General features: G+C 38.7%; 1 protein-coding gene across 9 annotated transcripts in view; it reads left to right on the top strand.

Moving 5' to 3' along the window:
• Positions 1-24,467, top strand: part of LOC106947982 (protocadherin-1-like) — a 267,399-nt gene that overhangs the window by 32,240 nt on the left and 210,692 nt on the right. For all 9 annotated transcript variants that reach the window (XM_015033365.1, XM_015033364.1, XM_015033363.1 and 6 more), the window contains 2 exons: positions 4,632-5,460; positions 9,889-12,069. In XM_015033365.1, the coding sequence (XP_014888851.1) occupies positions 4,636-5,460; positions 9,889-12,069 (3,006 nt within the window). In that variant the 5' untranslated portion in view covers positions 4,632-4,635. The remainder of the gene's footprint in view (positions 1-4,631; positions 5,461-9,888; positions 12,070-24,467) is intronic.

The following is a 24,467-nucleotide window of genomic DNA, read 5'->3' as shown; positions in this document are numbered from 1 at the left end:
TTTTTTTTTTTTTTTTTTTTTTTGACAAGTTAGACATCTCAACATAAGATACCTTTGAAGGAACTGAATCCTTGCTAATCTTAAAATGTTGAAGAATTTTGGGGGTTTTTGGTTAATATTTTGTAAATATTATTTGACTGAACACGCACCATGCTTTCTAGTAACATGCTTAGTGTAATTTTGATTTTAAATTTTAGAAATAAATATCTTAGAATTTTCCAGTTGGAAATCTTAAGTTTCAGCTGGTGTTCAGAGCTTTACCTTTGCTTAATGTGACGTCCTGGAGCTAGAGTCTCATCCAGTGGGACGTGGACTTGAAGATTCACTCTCAGTTGGGGGGCATCAGGGCCATTAAGCTGCTTTGTAATGTACAGATGATTGCTGCCGTGGCACACCCTGTCTGTGTCCCCCTGGCTCTTCTATTGTCAGTCTTTTGTCTCTCCACCGGCTCGGCAGCAGATAAAATGGCTGTGAGAGTCAAGTAGTCCTCACACATGGAAATGTTACTTCCAGCAGCTAAACGGGGGGGCAGCCTCCTCCTCTTCCTCATACAAAAACACACACTCAAGCTGCTTGGTGACTTTTTCTGTGGGAAGAAGACGGGCTGGATGATCTCTGATCCCATCCTGTCCCTTGAGGAGACAACTACATTTGAACCAACTTGTTAACATGAAATTCCACCAGCAAACAGGAACTCATTTGCACTCTCTTGACATTTCGACCAGCGGTTTTTCTCATGACCCAGCGCTATATTTGCTTTCTATATAAACCCTCCGAGACAATGGCTAGAAATAAACAAAAGACTAAAAACTAACCTTAGATTTGTCTTAAACCTGCCTATCGCCTGCTTGCATTGGAAGAAGGGTAGAAATACAGACTTCTAAATATATTTATACTTTTTCACAGCAGCACACTTGCATTCAGATTCAACAGACTGGGTAGCGTACCCTTGAATTTGCAAAGCAGCTGAATAAAAAACTCTGTCAACTCTGGGTTAAAAAGTCAGCACTGATTTAGATAGCTTGTGGTTGTAAAGAATGTGCAGCACTTCACCTGCTATTCTTAAGATATGAAGTTGTAATTTTAGCGCTTTTTTTTTTTTTACTTTCACACATTAGGTTTCTAAAGTTTTATTTGGGAAAAATATATATCAGATTTCAACAATGGTAGATTCGTGATTTGGAACTGCAAAGCGAGAGAAGTTTGTTTTCTTAGATTCCTCTGAAGGTGACGAGGAGCAGCTCAAAGTTTCCTGTGTTTATGTGTTCAGCTGTTGGAGCAAAGAGTCAACTGGAGAGCACCGGCAACAAGCTATTGGTATTTATTCAGGGAATACTGAAATTCCAATGGAATAACAGCATATTAAGTAAGTTGATTATTTCAGATTGAGACACCTTTGACCATGTAGCTGGTTACCAATGTTTGTATATCTTATTCTTGACAAATTTCTCAGAAGCGTATTTTATTTTATTATTATTTTAGGGAATTTTCTCTCTTTAGCCATCATAAACGGTGGACTGACAATTTAACTCAACACATGGGTAAAGTTAGCTTTGCTATATGGTCGAAGAAAACTTTTTTGCTGTCTACTGTCTCTTCATAAGAGTTTTGAAAGCAAAACATCTGAAATTAGTGGTAGCTTAGAACCAGCACCAAATAAAAAAATAATTCATAAAAATCTTCACCCTTTCCGCTAATAGTATTGTTTATTATAGTCATAGGCTGCAAGGTGGATTTCATGCTTTGTTGCTATCTCTGCTGCTGGTTTATATTTACATACTGGCAAAACATGAGGTCACTTTTAAATAAACTGGCTCCAGGTGTAAGCAGCAGGTTGAGCTTTCATCTAGAAACTCAAGGTAATCTGATGCATATTTTACTGCAAATTTACTGAAAGACCATTGCTTATTGATAAATCTTGGATGTGACTTTGTTTCCACAGCAACATGTAAAATGCCGTTGGGTCAGGGATTAGGGATTCCGTGGTTTCTGACTTTTTGCGGCTCAGGAAGAAAATGTGCGAAAACCAACACCTATCTCGCACTGTAAGGCACACACTCACATTTACAGTCTTTCATGGGTAATTAGGTGCATGTGTGTGACAGAAGTGAGCCGGGTGTCTGGTGAGCTGGACCCACGGCAACAACAGTGTCAAACATTTGCTGCTTTCAGCGTCACAGTTGATGTTTCTTGACCTTTTGTGACTGTTCATATGCACAAAGCAGTTTCTACCTGATCTTTTTTCGTTTTTTGCCCAAAGCTGATTTTTACACGTTTTGTTCCCGAATGGTCTAAAGTTTCAGCTTTGCACTGGCATGAAACGAGATTGAAACTGAAGACACTTGTAGCTCAGTGTAGATATTACTAACAGTCTGTGTCATGCTTTTTAGTGAGTAAGCTCCTTGTTTGATGTGTAAACAAATTGTCAATGTTGGCAACCGTCCACAGGCACTTGGAAAACAAACCTCAGGCAAAAATCAAATTACACACTAAAATCATGATGATGCGCACATCTCGTTTGTAGCTGAGCTGATTCACTCAATAAAACGGAGCCCACTTCATGCAACCAAATAGCCCCTCCAATGTTTATAATTCATCTAATTTTCTGAATGAATATCAGACACATCTCATAAAAACACAATTCCCTCAGACTTAAGGACATAGCTAGTAACACATTTGTTAATCTATTTCTTTGAAATAGATTAACAAATGTCAGTTTTATGAAAACATAAAGGCAAATAAAAAAAGCAGAAACTGGAGCTTTGATTAAATTATGGACATAACTTGTGCTGTATTTTATTTAGAGGGTCTGATTTTCATTAAAAGCTGCTGAATACTGGTCACAGTTTACATTTGGGTCATGGTTAGTCATCTTTTGGTTTATTTATTTATTTTTTTTATTTATGTCTCCTTAATTGCCTCACCAACCAAGCTCCAACCCTATTTGCAATTGGTGTTTTAAAATCAAAATTTAAAACACCAATTTTCAATAAAAAAGTTTAGGGAATGCAGGTCTGTGTTTTAATTAAATGCTTTACATCCAAAGTCATTTTTGCCTTTATTTTCTTTGCAGTAGCCATTTAAGTCTAACCTGGACGTTGCTTTTCTACACAATTACAGTCGATTCTCATCTGACTCAGTGCTCTGTCTGTGGTTTCTTCCACTGAGCTTGATTTCTCTGGTAAAATTTAAACCGGGCCAAACAGTGAACAGGAGAAGTTATGAACAATGACGTAGATTTTCTGCACTCTTTAGGGATTGTAGTCTAACTTAAGTTTGGCAATGGCAGCAGGGAAAGTGAACAAAGTGTTGGCCATGCTTCCAAGGCCTGTTGCTCATAGTTTTGCCTTTGTAGTTATATGTTTTCTATCAAAACCACTAGCAGAAACACTTATTTATTTAATGTCACAGAATCACATCCTACAAACACTCTCCCTGTCAGTCACTCCAGAGGAGACCTAGCACATCCAGTAAATACAAGTCTTCACTCTTCATGTGGATACACCTGTTTGCATTTGGGTTCTGCCTTTAAGTAAAAAAAAAAAAAAACTTCCTGTAATCTTCCTGGCAATATGTGCATTTGTTTCAAAATCAAGAATGTGACATTTTGAAAAATAAAGCTTAACCTCCACAACCAAAAAAACTCCTACAGCCCACATATCTAAGACGATTTACTGCCAAGAAAGAAAGGAGTGTGAAAATGAAGTACAGGAAGAAAGAGCTTGTATCATTCAGAGTCTGGCTTAGATGTTGCAGTCTCAACATAAGGTGAGGAAGTCAACTCGTGGGTAAAAACATTTTCATTCAGCAGCATGGACTGCTTCCATCTGAGAGACCACGAGGTCAGACAGAGTCTGAAATTTACTGTAAATAAAACCTTGTCACATAAAGGCCTGAGCTCATCAAATGCAGTCATAACAAAAAATGACGGTCTTAATTGGCTGGAGAGACCTGATTGTACTGCAGCAGATTTAATTGTTCCTATGAGGTTATCACAATAGAAAAAATGGAAACGGTGAGAAATAAAGAACACTGTAATGCATAAGTCATTTTATTTCAAAACTAAAGTTCAAAAGCTGCCTCAAAAATACAAGTAAACACAATGTTGAGATACGAGTTACGGGTTAAAATGTGGAAACAAGAATGGGTCAATTACACTCACAAAGGCATTTCGTTAATTTTAGGCAGGAGACTAAAACAAGACAAACGTAAACTCTACTAAAACAAACTCAAATGAATACTTACTTTTTGTTTTTTAATCTTCAGACATGTTTTTCTCTTTTTCAATTATATAGTACTTTGCAGTTTTATCTGCAGTTACAAAAAGTTGTTAAAGCCAGTTAAAATACACCAATAAAGGCTTCAGAAAGTTCAAGTTATATAGAGAAAAAACTGAAAGTTCTGTAAGACCTTTCAGTGGGGAACTCTGTTCACTCGGGAGGAAGTAGCGCAGATATTGAATCACACTCTTCTTCAGAATACCAATGTTTGCGTAGTTACAATCTCAAATGCCTGCTTGAATGTAGTGTTTCTTTAAATAAGTCATTTTTCAAGTTACTTTTACTTTATTTTCTTGATTTGTTGATGACAGTGAGTCTCACTTTCATTCTTCCTGACTCCTTCTCTTTCAGATTGATGTTGTCCGGCAGAGACATGGTGATCCTGAGGTGGGAGCTACGGTCCCTCCTGGCCATCATCCTGATGGTCTCCTGCAATGCTGTGCCTACTGAAATTCTATATCGGGTTAATGAGGAACAGCCACCCAACACGTTGATTGGCAGCCTGGCGGCAGACCAAGGCCTTCCGGACACTGGACATCTGTACAAGCTGGAGGTTGGCACCACTTACCTGAGGGTGGACGGCAAAACTGGGGACATCTACACCACAGAGATTCCTATTGACCGTGAGACACTGAGTGACTGCCAAAACCAGCTTGACGAAAAATGCTACCTGGAATTTGAGGTGTCCATCACAGACATGGTGAAAGGGATTGGCTCAGGGCCGCGGCTGATCGAAGGTCGCATTGAAGTGCTGGATATGAATGACAACACGCCGCAGTTCTCTTCACCCATCCTCTCCCTAGCAATTCCAGAAAATACACACATCGGTGCACTCTTCTCCATCCCAATGGCCACAGACAAGGACTCTGGTTCCAACGGTGTGGCTGAGTACTCTCTGAGTTCTGGACTTGATGCTGACCAACTCTTCAGCCTGCAGGTCGCTTTGGACACGGACGAGAAGCAGCCACAGCTGGTTGTCATGGGTAACCTGGATCGTGAGAAGAAAGACTCGTACGATCTGAATATTCGGGTTGTAGATGGAGGGGATCCACCAAGGGCGAGCAGTGCTTTGCTGCGAGTCACCGTGACCGATCAGAATGACAACGCTCCGAAATTTGAGAGAAATCACTACGAGGCCGAACTGCCAGAGAACAGCCCAGTGGGACACTCCGTTTTACAGGTCAGTAAATTAACTATAGATTAGATGCTTTCATGCTGTCGAACTGTAGCAACTGCAAAATATTACGTAGTATGTTTTCCAACTTTTTTTTTGTTTACCGACTTCTGGTGTAAAATATATTTATATCTGTTGGTACATACAAAATCATATACTCTGGGAATTTTCTTTTAGGTTTGAAAAGTTCTAATGGAGAATATTCATCCATTTAGTAATTAGATGTGCGTCACAGTAAATAGATTCATTAGATGAAAATGTTTCTTTCAGCTAATTTTGATAGCTATGGCTTAAAACGCAAAATTAAGATTCTGACAATATTTTTAAATAATAATTCAAAAGACATTACTAATAGTCTGTGTCATACTGACTGTTAATATCTAAAAAATATATATTTTGAAGGATTTTTGTTTCTAGATTTGTTCACTTTGTGGATATAAGAGAGAGAAAACAAGAATATATTTATTCAAGACACGATAACACTGTCTTGGAGTTCCCAAACAGTTCAAAGCTTGAAATATTCAAGACACCACACTGTCTCAGACACCTCCCCCATATATCATATTTTTATATGGTGTTAATAATAAATCATGGCCCTGATGTCTGTTGGTGTAAATATTGATACTCTAAGATCAGCTGGGATTTCCACTCCAGGTCAGTGGTTCAGATAATTAGTTAAAAAGGTTTTCTCTTCATCATCATAACAGTGTCAGAACTGCGGGACAAAGTAATTAAGAAGATAGCTGTGGTGTATGAAACAGGAATTAATTTAAAAGAAAAAGGACAACAAAAAGACACATCGCCAATATTAGACCAAACTTTTGAAGACTTTTTTTTTTATACTAAGTGAAGTTGTGCCCATACATTGCTGCTGTTGCTCAGGCGTCAAGAGTTTCCATGTCACCAAACATTCCAGTTAAACCTTTGGCCTTGTTGGTGATAAAGTCTGAAAGCTGCAGGACAACTCGGCACACTGACTGCACATAATATGCTGCTCAATTATCCGTACAGACAGATGGTCCAGTGGAGGTGAAGCAGGGCGTGGGATCGCTGTGTGCAGTCACATATTAACCACCGATTCAACTTCACCTTTGAGCCCTGAGCCGGGCTCAAAGGTCCTCGATGTTGGCATCAGCTGGCAGAATAGGAAGCCGCTGTTCGGTTGGGCAACTCCACAACAACCTGACAAACCCAGCTCACCGTGTCGTCCTACGCGCTCCCCGTTTCCCCGCTTCTCTGTGACTGCAGCACGGGCCGACCAGCCAGCCTTCCAGCTCGATGTGCATGACTTAATCTGAGTCAGTCATGAGATTATCCACGGGGCTTATTGGTATTATTGCTCTGGATGTGGCTCATTGCATTTCAGAGAGCCCCAGAACTCATTTCACTTAGCGTGCATTTGAGAAGTGATGCTGTATAGAGGCAATGGGACAATGATGACAGACGACCCTGACCTGCTTAAAATGTCCAATGGCTGTGCAGACATGTACATCCCTAGCTTTTACTCGCTCTTTGAAAAGGCCACGGCGATTGGTTATGCATTTTTTACACTATTTTCTTTCCGGGGAAACTCAAAAACTAGCCAGAGGTTTCAATCAGTTCCTCTGTGCATTAGACGAGCCTTTATATTCCTCTGAAAGATATTTCTGAGGCATTTTATTCATAGGAAGATTTTCATTCTAATAACTGTGCATTTTCAAAACTAAAAGCAATCCACTAAAATGTTATGAAGTCAACCCTGGTGCCATCAGATTTTAAACCGAATGTTGCACTTGTACCTGATTGGTCCATTTAAACCTGCGGCGCTGTTCCTTGAAGTTAGCCTTGCCTACTGTAAACTGATTAGAAAGGAGTAATAAAAGAGACAAATTAAACAGGATGCATTTTAAATGACCAAAGTGGATTTGTCAGATCCAAACACTCATATTAACTAGCTTAAAGACTGCTTTCATAGATTCCTGTGTGCAAATCTTGATCTTATTAAAGACCAAATCCTCCTGAGTATATTGACTAAGATCTCTAATGTTTAACAGCTAAATTCCCATAAAGGACTATTAAACAACAGTATTACTTTAGGAACATGCTGATTAATAATGTAAAAGATGCTACCCAGAGCAGTTTGAAGAGTCCACATCGATTTTCTATGTAATTGTGGTGGTATTTACTCAACAATGAACTAGACAGAATGTAAACTTTGATAGATTATCTCTCGAGTTGCTTTCCCTTACGAGGGATACGGATCTAAAATAGTTTAATTTCAAAAACTGCTTAGCATCGATCAATTATTAATCAGCTAAAACGTGCAGAGATTCTGGTCGGTTTATTTAATGACGCTAGTCAACCTTGCTGGGTAATTGTTAACCGAGACATAAAGAGTGTTTATACTTGCTGTGTGCTTGGACAGAGTGGCCTTGGAGAGCAGCCAAAGTGGTTCTGGCTTCATCAGACTGAACCCTACGCTCCATCAGCCCCTCTGTTCAATACACAATTCTCACAGGTTGTCAATAATTGACTGCTGTTTGGTGATATCTGCTGTTTAGAGGCACACTGGACTGTAAATCATCCATCAGCAGGCAAAATTATAATTTTACTTTCAGACTCTCTTTAACCATATTCTTCCTGTTTTTAGTGTCATATTAGATAATCTTTAACAGACAGGAAACCAGATGTTTTTTATGTGTTATACTGTCAAAAATGTGAAAAATGTCATAGTAATGTTTAAGACTGATTCAGTTGAACCCCTTAAATGTTTTTGACATGCATGCTAAACAGCAACAGCTTGTTTAAAAATTGATTTTGAGCAACTAATATATGAAGAGTTTCCGTTTTCCTAGTGCAAAAAATACGATTGACCTTTGTATCATTTTATCATTCGTATCATTCAGTTTTAGCTGCTGTGTAAAATATAAATAAAAGGAGAAATAAAAAAGCAAACCAGACTGAATGTTGTGTAGTATAAATATATGACGGTATGTTCATTTGATCAACATGTAGTTTAGTTTTTTATGGATAGGTCAGCTTAGTTTAACATAGACACAAAGCTGAAAGACTGCCACTGTCTAATATTTTTCATAAATATATTTGCCATGACTTAATACAAGATACACTAACATAGCCAAGGCCCACGCTCACTCAGTACACATAAATATAAAATCTGAAAAATTGTGCTCCAGAAATTAATATATCACATAAACACCCTCACAAAAGCACTTTCTTAATTTATTAGCATTTGTTTTTGTTAAATGACAAGAAACAAGTGCTAGAATTCTCAAACACAAAGGTGTTGATGAAGCTAAGATTTTGCTAACCTTGATCTAGGCCTGCCTTCCCATTTTCAGTTGCCTTGGAAATCTAATGTTGTAATTATATGTTGTAGATAATGCTGTAGTTTAATCTTACACTTTGATTAAAGACCAATAAAAACATTCCTCTTGCTGTTGGAATTATAAATTGTTTTTTGTGCCCTTGGCCCAAACTTGAATTTTATTGCCCATGTTACAGGGTTCAAATAATCCTATCCCATTGGTAGATTTATTTTTTTCTTCTTTTTAAGGACTTTTTAAAAGATTATTTTCCTGAGTGCAAGCTTGGCTCAGATTCACCAATGCTTTAAAGGAATAATTGGCCTTAAGATTTAAAAACCCTAATTACATTAGTGGAAGTTCCAGGTAAAGACTGGGAAATTGCTGAGCTAGCAGTACCTGAGATGTTTATGTAACCTGTCTGATTGTATTTCATCTGATGACAAACTACATTCCTTAATAGCAACCATGACATTGAATAAATACAATTAAAAATTATTAGACATGTTGACACAATCGCATCCTAACAAGCTCAACCTAAGTGATATTTTGCTGACTACTCCTACACCCTAATTGACTAATTACCTCCATTTAGTTTAGGTTTGGACATGTGAAACCGGATTGTGGCTGATGTCGGTCTGTCCTCCCTGCTCTCCTAATGGGCCCAGAGGAGCCAGGGCATTTCTCATAATGAGAGAAACATTAACATTCACTCATCTGCCCATTACATGCCAATGACCCGCTGCACGGCCGTTAGATGTTGTTCTGTGGGTGTGTGCACTCAGCTTTGATAGTCTATTATGTTTCTACACAGCAGAAACTTCCACCCCCTCAGAAAACCAGGGCTTTGTACTGTTGCATGGCTAATGGTTGTAACTCTTTGTAAGTCAAACAAGCCAAATGATCAATAAAATGCAACTGAGCTTGTTTTAAGAATGTAGAATGTTCAGGTTCAGAGTCATGACTGACTGCAAATTGACTCAAAATTAGTCAAATGAAATTCAGTTTTCTATGGTCTAGTGTTGTAACTGTAATTGGGCTTTCTTTCAGATTCAATGTCCCTAAAAAAGTTATTTCTTTGTATGCTTTGGTAATAATATAACTTTTTTTTTTTCTTTTTTTGCATTTTTAGGTTCGAGCCAATGACGCAGACACTGGTGCCAATGCAGAGATAGATTACATCCTACATCAAGCAACCGAGAATGTACAGAGGCTTCTGCGCATTGACCACTCCACTGGCATCATTTACGTCAAAGCCCTGGTAGACAGAGAAGAAACTAATTTTCTCAAGTTCTTTGTGGTTGCCAGAGACCGCGGGCCTAATTCCAAGAGTTCCAAAGTCCTAGTGACCATCATTGTCAAGGACCAAAATGACAACGCACCAGCGATAGAGATTCGTGGTATTGGGTTGGTCATTCACCAGGACAGTGTGGCAAACATCTCTGAGGACATGCCGATAGGTACCCCAGTAGCACTAGTCCAAGTGTCTGACCGTGACGAGGGAGAAAACGCTGTGGTGACATGTGTGGTTGCAGGTGACGTCCCATTTCAACTCCGACCTGCTAGCGAGTCAGCCAATGATCGAAAGAGAAAATACTTCCTGCAGACAACTACTCTGCTGGACTATGAGCGAATTAAAGATTACCGAATTGAAATAGTTGCTGTGGATTCTGGTAACCCAGCTCTGTCAAGCACCAATTCTCTTAAGGTCCAGGTCACAGACGTGAATGACAACACGCCATCATTTTCTCCATCTTTGCTTGAAGTATTCTTTCCTGAGGGCAACCAGCCAAATGACAGAGTGCTAGATATTTTGGCCACAGATGCAGATAGTGGTATAAATGCAGAAATGATTTATAGCATCATTGAGCCCTCAGCTAACAGGCTTTTTGAGGTCGATCCCAACACGGGAGAGGTTCGTGTGAAATACACATTGGATCGAGAGGACGTCGAGCGCTATGAGTTCCATATCGCTGCAGCCGACAAGGGCCTTCCGAGTAAAACTGGAACTGCTACGGTGGTTATAAATGTTCTAGACCGCAATGACAATGAACCCAAATTCATGTTAAACGGATACAGTTTTTCTGTAATTGAAAACATGCTCCCACTAAATCCGGTTGGTGTTGTGACTGTGACTGATGCTGATAAGGGGGAGAACTCAAGAGTGACACTGTTTGTAGATCCAGATAATGCCAACTTTGTGATTCAAAATGGCACAGGAACGATCCTGTCAAGCATTTCTTTTGACCGTGAAAAGGAAAGCACCTACACCTTCCGTCTGAAGGCTGTGGATGGTGGTGAACCACCTCGATCTTCCTACGTTGGTGTGACCATCAACGTCCTGGATGAGAATGATAATGCCCCCTATGTCACCAGACCATCCAACTCCTCCTACACTTACCTGACACCTGTCACACCTCCAGAAACAAGAGTGGAAGTGGTTGAGGCTGAGGACATTGATGCTGGGCTCAATGCAGAGCTGTTTTATTCAATCACCGGAGGAAACCCTTATGGCCTTTTTCAAATCTCGTCCACCAGTGGGGAAATCACACTGGCACAAGCATTCTCTGGCAAGCACAATGGGCTTCACCGGCTTGTCGTGAGGGTCAGTGATCGAGGCAAACCTGCTCGCCACACCACAGCCTTAGTTCACGTGTTTGTAAATGAAACCAAATCCAATGTGTCCCTCATTGAGGCACTTGTGGGTCACAGTCTTTACACACCTCTGGACAGAGACATAGCAGGAGACCCTAACTACGCCTACAGTCAGCAAACCAACATTTTATATGCTGTCCTTGCAGGTGTTGCTGTCGTTATTTTGGTCATTGTAGCTGTAGTGGTCATCAGACACCATCTGCAGAAAGATACTAAAAGCGGTTACCAAGCTGGTAAAAAGGAGAGCAAAGATCTTTATGCTCCCAAGCAGGGACCCAAAAATGGCAAAGGAAAAAAGAGCAAAAAGCCCAGAGCTCCAAAACCCACCAAACCACTGGAAGAGGATGAGGAGGCGAGTCTGCAGAAAGGTCTGAAGTTCAACCTTATTAATGACGTTAATGACAGTCCCAGAATCCATCTGCCCCTTAACTATCCACCAGGAAGCCCCGACCTGGGCCGTCACTATAGGTCCAACTCTCCTTTGCCATCTATCCAGCTGCAACCACAGTCACCTTCTGCCTCCAAGAAACACCAGGCTGTTCAGGACCTCCCTGCAACCAACACCTTCGTAGGGACGGGCGACAACAACTCCACGGGCTCGGATCAATATTCGGATTACAGCTACAAGGCCAACCCGCCCAAATACAACAACAAACAGGTAGGCGACTACGCAAATATGACTATGTACCCCAGGGAGAACATCTATTGGACCAACCGTGTGTGGTAGACACGCTGGAACTTACATGGCATTGCTGCCAGTGTTTTTCCACCAAAGCCGCACTGATTCCCTTGCACAGCACCCCCCTTTCAGATGGCTTTTATTCATTTTATTTTGAGTTTCATTCTGTTCAAAATGTCCGTTCTGTTCAGTTTTCGCTTTTCACTTCAGTATGGACAGTACAAAATATGAAGCATAACATAAATAAGGTCTTCCTGATCTGGTGACAAAACCTCCCTAAAATGGACTTTAAAGAGGGTTCATAAGTTTTCCTTTTTGTTTTTGACACAAATGTTTAATTCCTGAATATCTGAAGTATGCATCTGTTAGTACCAGGCCCTGTCCACACTAATCCAGATATTTAGCAAAAAAGCTAGAGGTGACAAACCAGAGATTTCTGAAGTTTTTTAAAAGCTCCATTTGTGGTGTAAATGTGTAAACAAAAACATGAACAAACATAGCTTGTACATGTCCACAGCAGTGAAGCATTTTTTCCCCTTAAGTTCCTCTTTGTGCTAAGTCGGTTTTGATTAAATGTCAAAAGTAAGATAAACAAGTCAATAACTATTTGACACAGAAAACTTGATTTTTTTCTAGCCATACACTGCTTTAGCCTACAGAGTCTTCTTCTTTTGAATGTAAATAAATCTAGTTAATGTAATAATTGTCACCTCGTGGCAGAGGCTAGATATTACTTTATTTTTGGCTGCAATCCTGCAAACCATTTTAGAAATGAGGAGGGAAACATATCGGTTTAAGAAATATCTGGAGTAGTGTAGCTGGGGCCTGATTTCTTAATTTATAATCCAAGAATAAATCAAACGTATTTGTTCAACTTTGGATATTGGAAATCTGATGTAGGTCCATCCTGGGGTCCTTTGTGTTTTTAATTTATGTTATTTTGTGTTTAGCTTCTTGTATTTGCAAAGGTTTAAATGAAGGTTAGTTCTTTTTCTTGTTCTGTGTAAATTGAATTTGAAGTTCTTCCTTTGAGCTTCATTCACGCTGACAACCTTATTAAGTCTGATTTTATTTTATGTTTTTTTTTTTTATTATTTAGTTGTTTTTTTTTATTTCAGACGAGCCAGTTTAAGTTTAAACTCTCTTAAGTTTATAGCTGTTCCTTATGGCTGGATCAGTTTGTTGAAGTGTGACAAAGAGTGACTGTGAATTTTTGGATTCTTTTTTTATTTTTTTTCTAATTGATTCTTGGCTTTCTCTGGCCAGGAACTCTGCAGGCAAATTTAAGGTAATTTTAGCTCAGTCAGGGAGCCAGACAGTGAAAACAGAATAGAAAGTGGTGCAAGAAAGATGAGGATGGGGATGTAGAGTTGCGTAAGGCCAAGAGAAGTATGAAGGAAAAGGTACATGAAGACTAAATGCAGCCATTTCTTAACCTCCACACTTCCTGTCAAGTTGGTTGAAATACGACTTTTAATTTTGCCATGTTTCCAATCAGTGGGGCTAAAAAGTCAATTGTTTGCACAGATTAATGGCAGGTAATTTTCCAGGCGCTCACTTGCGCCTTTTCTTTACCCAGAGTGCCTTGCTCTTTTCTATTTAATGTAATAGAAAAAAAAAAAAAACTGAGGGGTGAGATGGTGGCCATTAGCAGCGTGGCTGTGACGAACTGCTGTCACGTGACTTCACTTTGATGATGGACTTGGCTGCTGTGAAAACTGAAACTGTCACATGCACTGTTGAAAACCCTCGGAGACAATCAAATTAAGTTGTCATAGACATGTTCAGACTGTACATACATGTGAAAGATGTGTCAAATGTTTTAGGGTTGTTGTTGTTTTTTTTTGTTTTGTTTTGTTTTAGTTTTGTTTTGTTTGTATGTGCTCGTTCATCTGCTGTTTGTTTTTTGTTGCAACATGACTGTGTGATGTGTGTGAGCCTAACCAGGGCGTGTCATTCGTCCTCCCTGCTTCTTAAAGACTTCTGTTCACCGTGTGAAGACCCAAACCAAAGACTCACATGTAGACACACGCGCGCACACATTTTCATTATCATCACCATTTCACAGTCAAGTACAGCATATATGGACCTGAGGCCACGGATCTGCTTCCTGTTTGGTCAGTCTTGGCAGTTTTACACATTTGTACAGTGTTTATTTGATGTTTTTTACAGCTAAAAGAAGATTTTATTTCAATAAACATGTTGCTAAAACATTACTGTGGCGCTCTCTGTGCATTCACTGGGTTCTCGAGGTGGGCTGGACGAAACAGGGAACAGATTGCTGGAAAAGGTACAGTATTCCATTGTCACCTCCATCCTTCACACATGGAGAGAAAAGATATTCAGTGGAAATATGTTTATTGTGGAATTCACTTGTAGAAGTTTCCAAATCCTAAAATGTATGGAAAATAAATTAAGGCACAAAACAATATTTGTTTTTTGTAGAACATTCTCTTAATTCCATAATTTAGAATATATAACTCTAAAATAATGAAGCAATTTTTTTTCTTGATTCACCAGTCAAATTTTTTAAAATATTTTTCTCTGTTAATTAAATACAATAAAAAAAAAAAGTAGGAATCTCTGCCATTTTCAATTCGCAGCATCTACCTGAATGTACATTTTCAGAAAAAGTCTGATAAAGGCTGGAATAGATGAAACATACTTTGATGCATGGTTATCATTTTCTCCCTCGTTCATTCCATCTTGGTCTCAAAACTACTACCGCCAAATAAAACTTGTTTTCCCCCTTGAGTTCTTAGGAAAGCACAAGAAACTGTAAGTCTGACTTCAGAGATAAAATATAATTTTGTATTGGACAGAAAAAACAGTACTTGTAACAATTTTGCAAAAAAAATAAATAAAACTGGAATAAATTTCAAAATGTTTTAATACAATTTTTAAAGTAAATCGAAAATCTTGGTCTCAACATTAGGAAATGGTCATTGTAAAACTTTGTCATGAAAGTACGTTGACCATGTTTGTAGTTTTCTATAATGTCTGGAGAATAATTATGTTAAGATATTTAGACTAAATTAGCTCATTTCAACATCTAAACTTATCCAGATAAGACTTAAAAAAATCTTAATGAGGCATGATCATTATGTAAAAATTATGACATAATTGAATATTTATGGCAAAAACAGTATAAATAAAGATGGTTGACATAGTATCATGAACTACTCATTCTAAGGAAAAAAAATATAAATATGTATACCTTTTACTGTGCTGGGAAAAAAAAGGGATGTCATCTTTTTTTAACAATGAAGTCTTAAAAATGCAGGATGTGACTTATGAAAAAAAAGTTTTGCATAGTTAGAACTGTCAGAAAATGAGGCAGATAATCTGTAAAAGCAAACAAACAAAAAAAGTCAAGCTCCTGTGGTTCTACAGTCATCTCCAAAAATATGCTGCTTGGTCAGAAAACAAAAAACAATCAGCCCTAGGAGGTGGGGCTTAGTGCTATGAATCACTCACGTGCATGTGCTGCTCACGCCTCCCCCTTGTTTGCTGCTAAGCCACAGCTAGTTCACCGAAATGAAGCATGTAATGAATGCTCATATTTAGCATGGCCTCCGAAGACAGCAGATAAGCCGTTGTCCTGTAACGGTAAGTTGTCTCGCCGCCATTGAGCACATTTAGCAGCACGAGCTGAATTGACAGAAATGGCATTAGGAGACACTCTGTTTCCCTAAGACATTCTCATGAAGAGGATGGTCAGGGTTGTCCATAATTTTCTTGATTTTATCAATAATTCTTTGCATCATCATCTGCAGATAATTAGCTGTCTCATACGTTCACAACATATAGTGACAGTTTTAACAAATATGTAAAAAAAGTGATTTTGTAAAAGTTAGGCTACATACTGCAGCTTTAATTATTCTAGTTTCTGAGTTAGTGACTGAAAGCCCGTCGCCTACGGACGTACAGATTGGTACATTCTAATGTGTGTCATGGGTGACTGTGTCTGGATCATTTGTAATGGTTTAGGGAAGAGTTTTTAAGGAGATGTTATGCTTGGAGGATAATTTTGCTAAACCCTAAAATATTGTCAAGAGATTTTTGGGCAAAAATACTTTAAACTTTTTGTTTTACATCTAAAAATCTGGAATGATATTTAAGTCCGGATGGCAAAGGATTATATTTTGAAAATAAAAAAAAAGACTAGAACCAGAATTTAAACGTTTTAGAAAGAAAAAAATCGAGTGTGGACAACATTTGTATTTCAAGACTGTTCTTTTTTTTTTTTTTTACTTCAATATGAATCTGAATCCTTTTTTTCTGATTGCTTAAAAAAGTGCTTTTTATACTGAATATATTATCAGCAGGGATGGACATAATCACTATTATAGAACATTTTGCACAGCCAATGCCAACAATCAATTCCATTATTTACTTTCTTGCACTCAGACATCAGTGCGTCAAGCTGGGAATAACTTAAAACCAGATTTGAGCATGTTCCAGTAAGTTAAAGAAAAACACAGTTGGCAGTATACTTTGGTATATGAACTAAGTTAACACATCCGTCTTCAAGAATATTTACCACCCATAAGTCAGGCTTCCAGACTAGCCATATTGGTTCTGTATAATCCGAAACAACAGACACATTGTGTCAGCCAAGCTACCTTTTATAGAACCCAGTTTAAACATTGTAGGTCCAGTCTCAAACCCTGTGATAACGTGATCTAGTTGTTAGAAATTGAGCTGAAGTGTCCTTTTTCTAATTCTGAAGGACTACTTTTATTTGCGTTTCCTGTTAACGATAGACAGATCTTCATGTGGGTTACCAAATAATTGAATTAAACCAGAGAGATGGAAAATGGAACCGGGAAGGAATATACAAACTTTAGGACCTGGAATCAGCTAAAGACAATTTCAATTAGTTCACACATCAGAAAAAATAAAGAAGGGTGAATACAGAGACACCTGTGATTAGAAAACAGTAAAACAGCAAGGAAGTTCTGCCGACGCTCTGATGAAGGACACCCATGGAGTCTGTGTGAGAAAGGACAATGATGGGGATAGAGTGAGTTTAAGTTCTGAACTGTTTCCAGAAATAAGAGCTAATAAAATAGTGACTTTTTTTTTTTTTTTTTTTTTTTCTTTTTGGCATATGTTTTGTTTTCAGTTATCAACAGTTCCATGTGGAGTGTCTCAATTATGAATTTATTACCTGACACATGCAATTTTATGGGATTCCCATAAATGTAGACTTAACCCTACATTTAGGGTTAAGGAGCACGTGAGAGGAGCACGTTTATTGTTTGGGTTGTGGCAGTTTGACGTCAAACTGTTAAGCAGACAAACTGGCCTGAGACAGAGCAAAGCTGCACCTTATGTGTAAATGTTAAAAGCAAAGCAAGCTGCCGAAAGTTGAAAAACCACCCAAAACCAGCTGAGTATGTTTTCTCTCCAGGAACACACTGTTGAGCCTTTGTGTCTGTCACTGTTAACCCACACCTGGCACACTGCCTTTGCACACAAAGTCTCTTTGGACTCCTCGCTCTGCTTTAAACAGACCTGAGACGAAAACATCCCCGAGCAGGTGCCGGATCTGCTGGCGGAGGTCAGCGGGGTCAAATATCACTCAAGACCAGCTATTTAGCAGCCGGGATTGAGGAGGTCAGAGGTTAATAACACGCTCCACGGCCCCTCCTTCCGTCTGCGCTCCATATTAGCAGTTAGACGGCGTCATATGCTCGCCAGTTACGCTTTATGATTGGTCCGTTTCTATGGCAACACGTTGGCCTGTATATTGTGTGTGCTGACCGACCTCGCTTCCCTTCTCCTGCTGCTTTTCTCATCCAGTCCAACACAATCCCTCCTTCTGTGGCAAGCTCTACCCTTTAGACGACGAGCGTGTGTGTTGGAGAGTGTGTTTGCCTGTCATTCAGTTAGTATAAGCTCTGAGCTAAGCATTTGTTTCCCTCTCCCACATACTGACACATTTCATGCAATGTAGCACACCGCACTGTGGCACACCATATAGTTGTGTGCCACATGGGGTGCAATGTAGCACACCACGGTGTGCTATGTGGCATGTAGCCATGCATGTGCATCCGTGCTACGTGGTAGACACTAAGTATTTCAGTCTCTGTTACCTGGCAGGTGATTATAAACATTTCCGTCATCACTTTTCAGAATTCACCTCACATGGACGTTTGCAGACTGAATTGTAGTTAACTCAAACATTTCAAGCCCTGACGCAGTCAAACACTTGATAAGAAGCCATAAACACCGTCATAAGAGCTCAGAAAACTCTCGTGTCCGCTCTCTTTGGGAGCGGGACCTGTTTTTGTGGTATGTCCAGCATATCTCTGTTTATGGTGGCCAGTATCAGCTGTTTGGAGAAGAACGGGAGGCTGCTGCCGATTTTCCAACTGTTTGGTCCAGATATACGTTCGTCTCTGATGTTGTTTGACGAAAGATTCGCTTAGCCTGAGCCTTTTGTCCCACCGCCAAGTTGCTTAAAAGGACAGGAAAGCAGGAAAGCTGAAAATGCAATGGAGAATCTGAGACAAGACTTGATGTTCTCCATCCAGTCTGACTGACCTTGATCTGTTTTACAAAAGGGCTGATCATATGTTGAGATGGTTGCAGTTTACTTGCACCTGTAGTTTGAGTAAAATATGATTATAGCAAGTTTTATTTTTTTTCCTCAGGAGGGCCGACTACAAATGAACACCAGGCTTTCAACAATTTTTATGGTTTGTTTTGGGGGAGGTGGGATGAAAGAACATGTATCCTTTTCATTCCAACTCATAAGTATGCAACACTTTATTACATAAAGGCCCAATAAAAACATTAAAGTTTGTGGCTGCAACATAAGAAAATGTGAACACAGCATTCTTGGTCAGGTTTATAAACTACTGAAATTACACAGAATTACAGTAAAGCTAAATTGACGTCTAATGAATTGCTAAAGAGACCAAACTTCCTGTTTGCCTGTTTTTATTGCTCGTCTGCATCGTCGCCACCAACAGCTGCTTTCAATCTAAACACCACATCCACTAAGGGTTGTTTTCTCACGACAGAGCAGACGACCACTTTTGGTTCACAAACTCAAATATGAAAACAGTGTATACCCAAAGAACAAATATTTATCTTTGGGTTTCCTTGTGAGAACAGATTTTCAAAATTATACAGATTTTTGGAAATTGCCATACACGTTGAGAACCTTATGTTTGAAAAAAGCAAACAAACAAACAAAACAAAAACAAAAACAAAAAAAAAACTTAATTCCTATCTGCACAGAGCCAAACCCAAAAAGTCAGGGGTGCAATACCCAACAGCTTACAAACAACTACCTCTTCTTGAGATGTGTTGTGAAAAGACAAAAATTACCTTCCCTAAACCATAGCAGCCCCCTTCCCTCAATCTCCAGTTTCAGTCGGCTGCAATTACACGGATCCTGACACACCCAGAAACCAAACTGGAAATCTGGTTTCCATCTCGCTCGATGTGTTAATGCAACACTAAACGCTCGTAACCCATTTGCTGGGCTGCAGTTACAGTCTATTAGGTGACTGTTGATTTGAAACAGGTGATTTTAATCACAAACATGTGTCCCTGCACTTTGACTGACAGAGGACTTCCTGTTTGTCTTTGCGGTACAGTCTGTTGTCAGGATATGGATTGGCAGTGGGAGCCATCAGGCAAACAACTAGGAGCTTTGCATCCCACCACTCTGAGAAAATTACAGTAATTTAAAAGCGGCAGCTAAAATCCGGTAGAGTAAGAACAGACTGTTACCCATCAGTCACAATGTAAAGACGGGGTAATGTCACATTATGCTAGTGGTCCGAATATCAGTGGTTCAGATCTATTCTAGGTGTGTATACAACTACAAATCTCTGTAAAAAAAATAAATAAATAAATAAATAAATTATATATATATATATATATATATATATATATATGCCATGACACTTTCAATAACGATATATCTCCAATTCTACTTTAGTTTGATAAATTATCTAGTGCTTAAGACAGTTTTCAGTACATATGCTTAATCTGCCTGTGGTGTTACAGTGCTTTTTTTTTTTTTTTTTCATTTTCACAGACACGCAAAAAAATATTTCAAGTATAACCGGAGTAAGAACAAGAAAGTGAAAAAACTGAGCAAACCTCTTGTTTCCCCCTTGACCCTTTCACCCTCTAATCCCATAGTGATTGATTGAGCCACTCTTGGTTGTAATGACTATCAGTTATTTTATTTCAGAAAGCTTGGGATTCTGAAGATGTCTTTGTGACAAATCTCAGAGAGGCCTTTGTGCTGTTTTTGGTTGGCAGTCGTGAGTCGATAGTTTGTCCTTGGAGTAATTTTGATAGTCCGGCGATTCCTGGGAAGACTCACCACTTCCCCTTGTTTTCTCCATTTGTGGATAATGGCTCTCATTGAGGTTTGGTGGAGTTCCAAGCTAAACTTGTGTAGGAGAAGTCTTTCCTGAAACTGGTGTGTGATGGGGATGAAATTTGAATGCATCAGTAAATTTTAAAGGAGCTTAGTTCAAGGAGACGAACACATTCGCAAGAGACTAACTCTACCAGAATTTTGACTTAATTGGAAACTGGTTTCAGGAGTTCTTTTCAGTAGTAATCAAACTATTAGTAAGATGGCAAATGTTTATGTTTTTTGTTTGTTTCGTTGTTATATATATATATATATATATATATATATATATATATATATTTTTTTTTTTTTTTTTTTTTTCAAGAATTTTGTTCAACATACATTAATGCACTCTGGAAAATATAATTTTTTTTGTATGAATCCAGGTATTTTTTAGAACAAGAAAACTAGGCACAAATTTGAACAGAATTTATTATAATCCAAGTCAGTTGTTATTTTTTTAAATCATTGATGACATTGTTCCTCTTGTCCACACACACAGAGAACCAGCTTTAAACTGTGCAACAAATATGTAAAGTAGTTAAACTTCTTTAATTCACTAAGATTAGAGGTTTGTTAGCCGTGTTTGTTTGTAAACTTACAGATATTTAAGCTCAGGAAGCTTGGCTTTCTTCACAAGTTAGAACAGGTAAAAGATGGCGACACATCTCAGAGCACCTACAGTGATGAAGGAGAAGGAGCAGGAGGGTGCAGAACAACAAAGAAGCCTTTGTGACCCATGCACACCATCAGAGACTAACATTACGTCCCGTATAACGTGCGCATTCCTAAACTTTGCCATCACTCAGCACGTTGTGATCCTCTCAACTCTAAGCTCACTGTTACCTGAGTGTGTGTTTTGGTTCATATATAAAGCAGTCGATGCGTGTCTGACGGTTGGAAAAACACCTTCGCAAGAGAATTAAATGAAACAACCAGCTGTGACTTTAAAGCTCAGCTCACCTGACTCACAGGTGACTTTGGAGGAGCTCAGCTGCTGCGCCTCTTCCAGCTTAACGGGAGCGAGGTGAGCAGCGTTGTTTGTGCAAGACGCCTGAGACAGGAATCCTGTCAGGTGCCGAGATCACAAACAAACCTCTGAAATGACACTTTGATGAAGACATTTGCAGAGTTCCTTGTTATTTTTGTTAATGTACCGTCAGTCAGAAGTGATAAATCACCTGTCCTGTTTTCATGGGTTTTTGGACTCTGCGATACCGCCCACATTGCTGCATGAAGAAAAACATGAAGCTTTTCTTGTGCCTCATTTACTTTGCAACAACAATCAGCAGACATAATCCAGTCTGCTTATCTGGTAGGCTATTGATATTTAATTGCTTTTAAAGGTTAATATGAGTAGAACTTGCTAACTATATTATATTATAAATGTGACTAAGTTATAAGTCCAGGTCTTTTGTTCCAGCATTCACCCTTACAGTATTTCTCTTGCTGAAATTCCTTGCTGGTTCCTCCAGTTATACCCGGTTATTCTCTCAGTTTCTTCCCCATTTCTCCTGCTGGCTTATTCCTTTGGTTTTATGGTTTTTGTTCTGCTCTGGCTCCCCTTGCTCCCTGTGTTTTTTGGGATTTTTTTTTTTGGTAAGTTTTTTTTTTTTTTTTTTTTTTTTTTTTTAATCAAAACTGCCTTTCTGATCCATGCTCCCAGTCTGCATTTTGTTCCATCCTCAAACTAACACATCATGACAATTTTTACATGCTTTTTAAACTAAATTGAACAGCTTTGTTTCCATAAGCCATTGTTTTTACCCTTTTGTTTTTTCCCCCAACTACTGTGTTGTGCATCAAACTAATTACACACATATGATAAAAAAAAAAAAAAAAAGATTAATTTGTATAAATTAATAAGAATTTCGACAACCCCATTCTGGATATTACAAAAATAATAATTAAAGAAAGTTAATTACATACCTTCAGCTGGTAAGGTGAAGGTCAATTTAAGGTTTTAAAAGTTAGCCAAATTCAAGAATATCTGTTATTATGTTGAGATCTAAGGTGAATAATTGCAGTCATAAAATCTAAAACTATTTATACGTATTTCTCTGGAAATATTATATTAAAAAATAGCATTGGCCCAATTAATTTGTTCAAAAGACAAAAATAGAATCTTATGAATAATTAATATTTATTTATGTACTTTAAAGGCTGTATTTGTCATTTCATGGATTTAAATTTCAGACAGTTCATATATGCATTTGCTATATAGTAACTTAGATTATTAATGGTAGTTATGATTAAAAAAAGTATGTTGATAAATATTGTCCGCTTTTAGGTCTATCTATACAAGAGCAATGTTTGTGTCCAATGGAATAAAAAAAGAAGAAAAAAAAATCTGAAAATAGTTGTTCGTGAAGCTGCTGAAATACAACTAAATATTAATTTTATTGTCAGACAATAATAAACAAAAATATCAATTCAAACTAACACAGAGAAAAAGCAATCAAACCCACCCTCTTAGAAATAAATATTAATTTTCTGCAGGCTGAATTTAAAGCCTCACTAAAATTAAATAAATGATGGCAGTAATGCAACATAATTGTGTAACTACTCTGCTTTTCTAGCTGTGTGAGAAGGGGCTTATTTCCTAATCCAACAACAGATTCCAAGAATAGACGCTCTTCATTTTACAGGCTTAAAAACCCTCCGAGCCGAGATCCAGAGCAACCATTTGTTTGATTTAGCTACAGCCACTGACGCAATGAGGGCCATAAACAGTTCCGGACCCTGATTTTTTTTTTCTTAAATTTTGTTCCTCAGAGTCAGAACACATATGTGGTGACACAAAGACCATGAAACAAAGGCAGGAGAATAATCTTGTTTTTTTTTTTTTTTTTAGCAAATTTTCCTGCAGGAGCTGATATCTAGCCCTTCCGTCCACCCGTCCGTCTGTCTATCGTTGTCGCTCCCTCAGGGCATCGATGGTTCTCGGGCCACTTAAATGACTCAACAAGGCGATCAGCTCGTTTCTGCGCGTCTCACGTGGAGCCAAGCAAACAAAAACAACGACAAAAACAATGTAGGAAACATGATTTTATTTTGCGTGCGTGTTCAGTTTAGACTCGTCTTTGTGTCTGCGTTGAAATGCCACCTGCTCCAAAAAGCACAAGTGAAGTGGAACGGAAAGCCGCCCGAGGCTCCGCGCGCGCACACGCAGAGGAATGAGCAAACCAGGCGACAGCAAACACATGGAGAATGGGTTCAGAAAAGAGGAAGAAACAAAGGGGAGATGATGAAGAAGCGAGCGTATTAACATGCACGTTGGCTGTGCACGGGAGCAGGTGGTGTAGCTGCAGAGAGCAGGAGGTTGCTGCCCTGCACACGCTCACATACCTGTAGGCAGGGTCAGAGGTTGCATGTTGTACAGCTGTTCTGTACGCCAGGCTGCTGAACTCCATCAGTGTGCGAGAAAACACACACATGGACTCCACCGTGACAGGTTGTCAGTTCAGACGCTGATCAACCGTCAACGCACCAACGGCATGACAGTATTGGTGAAGAAATGAAGAGGAGGGCAGATTATGTAGCCGAGTTCAAAAATGCTCACTCCTGCCCAAGTGTCAGGTGATGTATAGCATAATTCTGGATCTGCGGTTGGCTGATAGCATATTCTAATTAAACTGCCTGTCTGTACAGCACCGAAATTAAAATTTATGACACATATCTGATTTAACAAGTGACATCTGTTCATACAGTATTCATTCATACAAGGACTGAGCACAGCTGAGTACATCCAGCCCCCAAGTCTGTTCTGTTCAGCTCAATTCAATTCAGTTTGATTGCATTTAGTTATAATTAATGTAATTTAAGTAAGTTTAATCGAAGTTATTTCAACTTAGTATAATTCAATGCAGTTCAAAGTAGGTTCAATTCATTTCAGTTTCATTGTTTCAATTTAGTTTAATTCAAGTCACTTTAATTAAATTAGATTTCATTCGGTCCAGTTCGATTTAGTTGAAATGGAATATTG

The sequence above is a fragment of the Poecilia latipinna genome, unplaced genomic scaffold (genome assembly GCF_001443285.1).
Source record: "Poecilia latipinna isolate Pla-1442-1.1 unplaced genomic scaffold, P_latipinna-1.0 Scaffold266, whole genome shotgun sequence".
Classification (NCBI taxonomy): Eukaryota; Metazoa; Chordata; class Actinopteri; order Cyprinodontiformes; family Poeciliidae; genus Poecilia; species Poecilia latipinna.
Note: the sequence above shows the minus strand (reverse complement) of the source record. Positions and strands in the feature narration are given on the sequence as shown.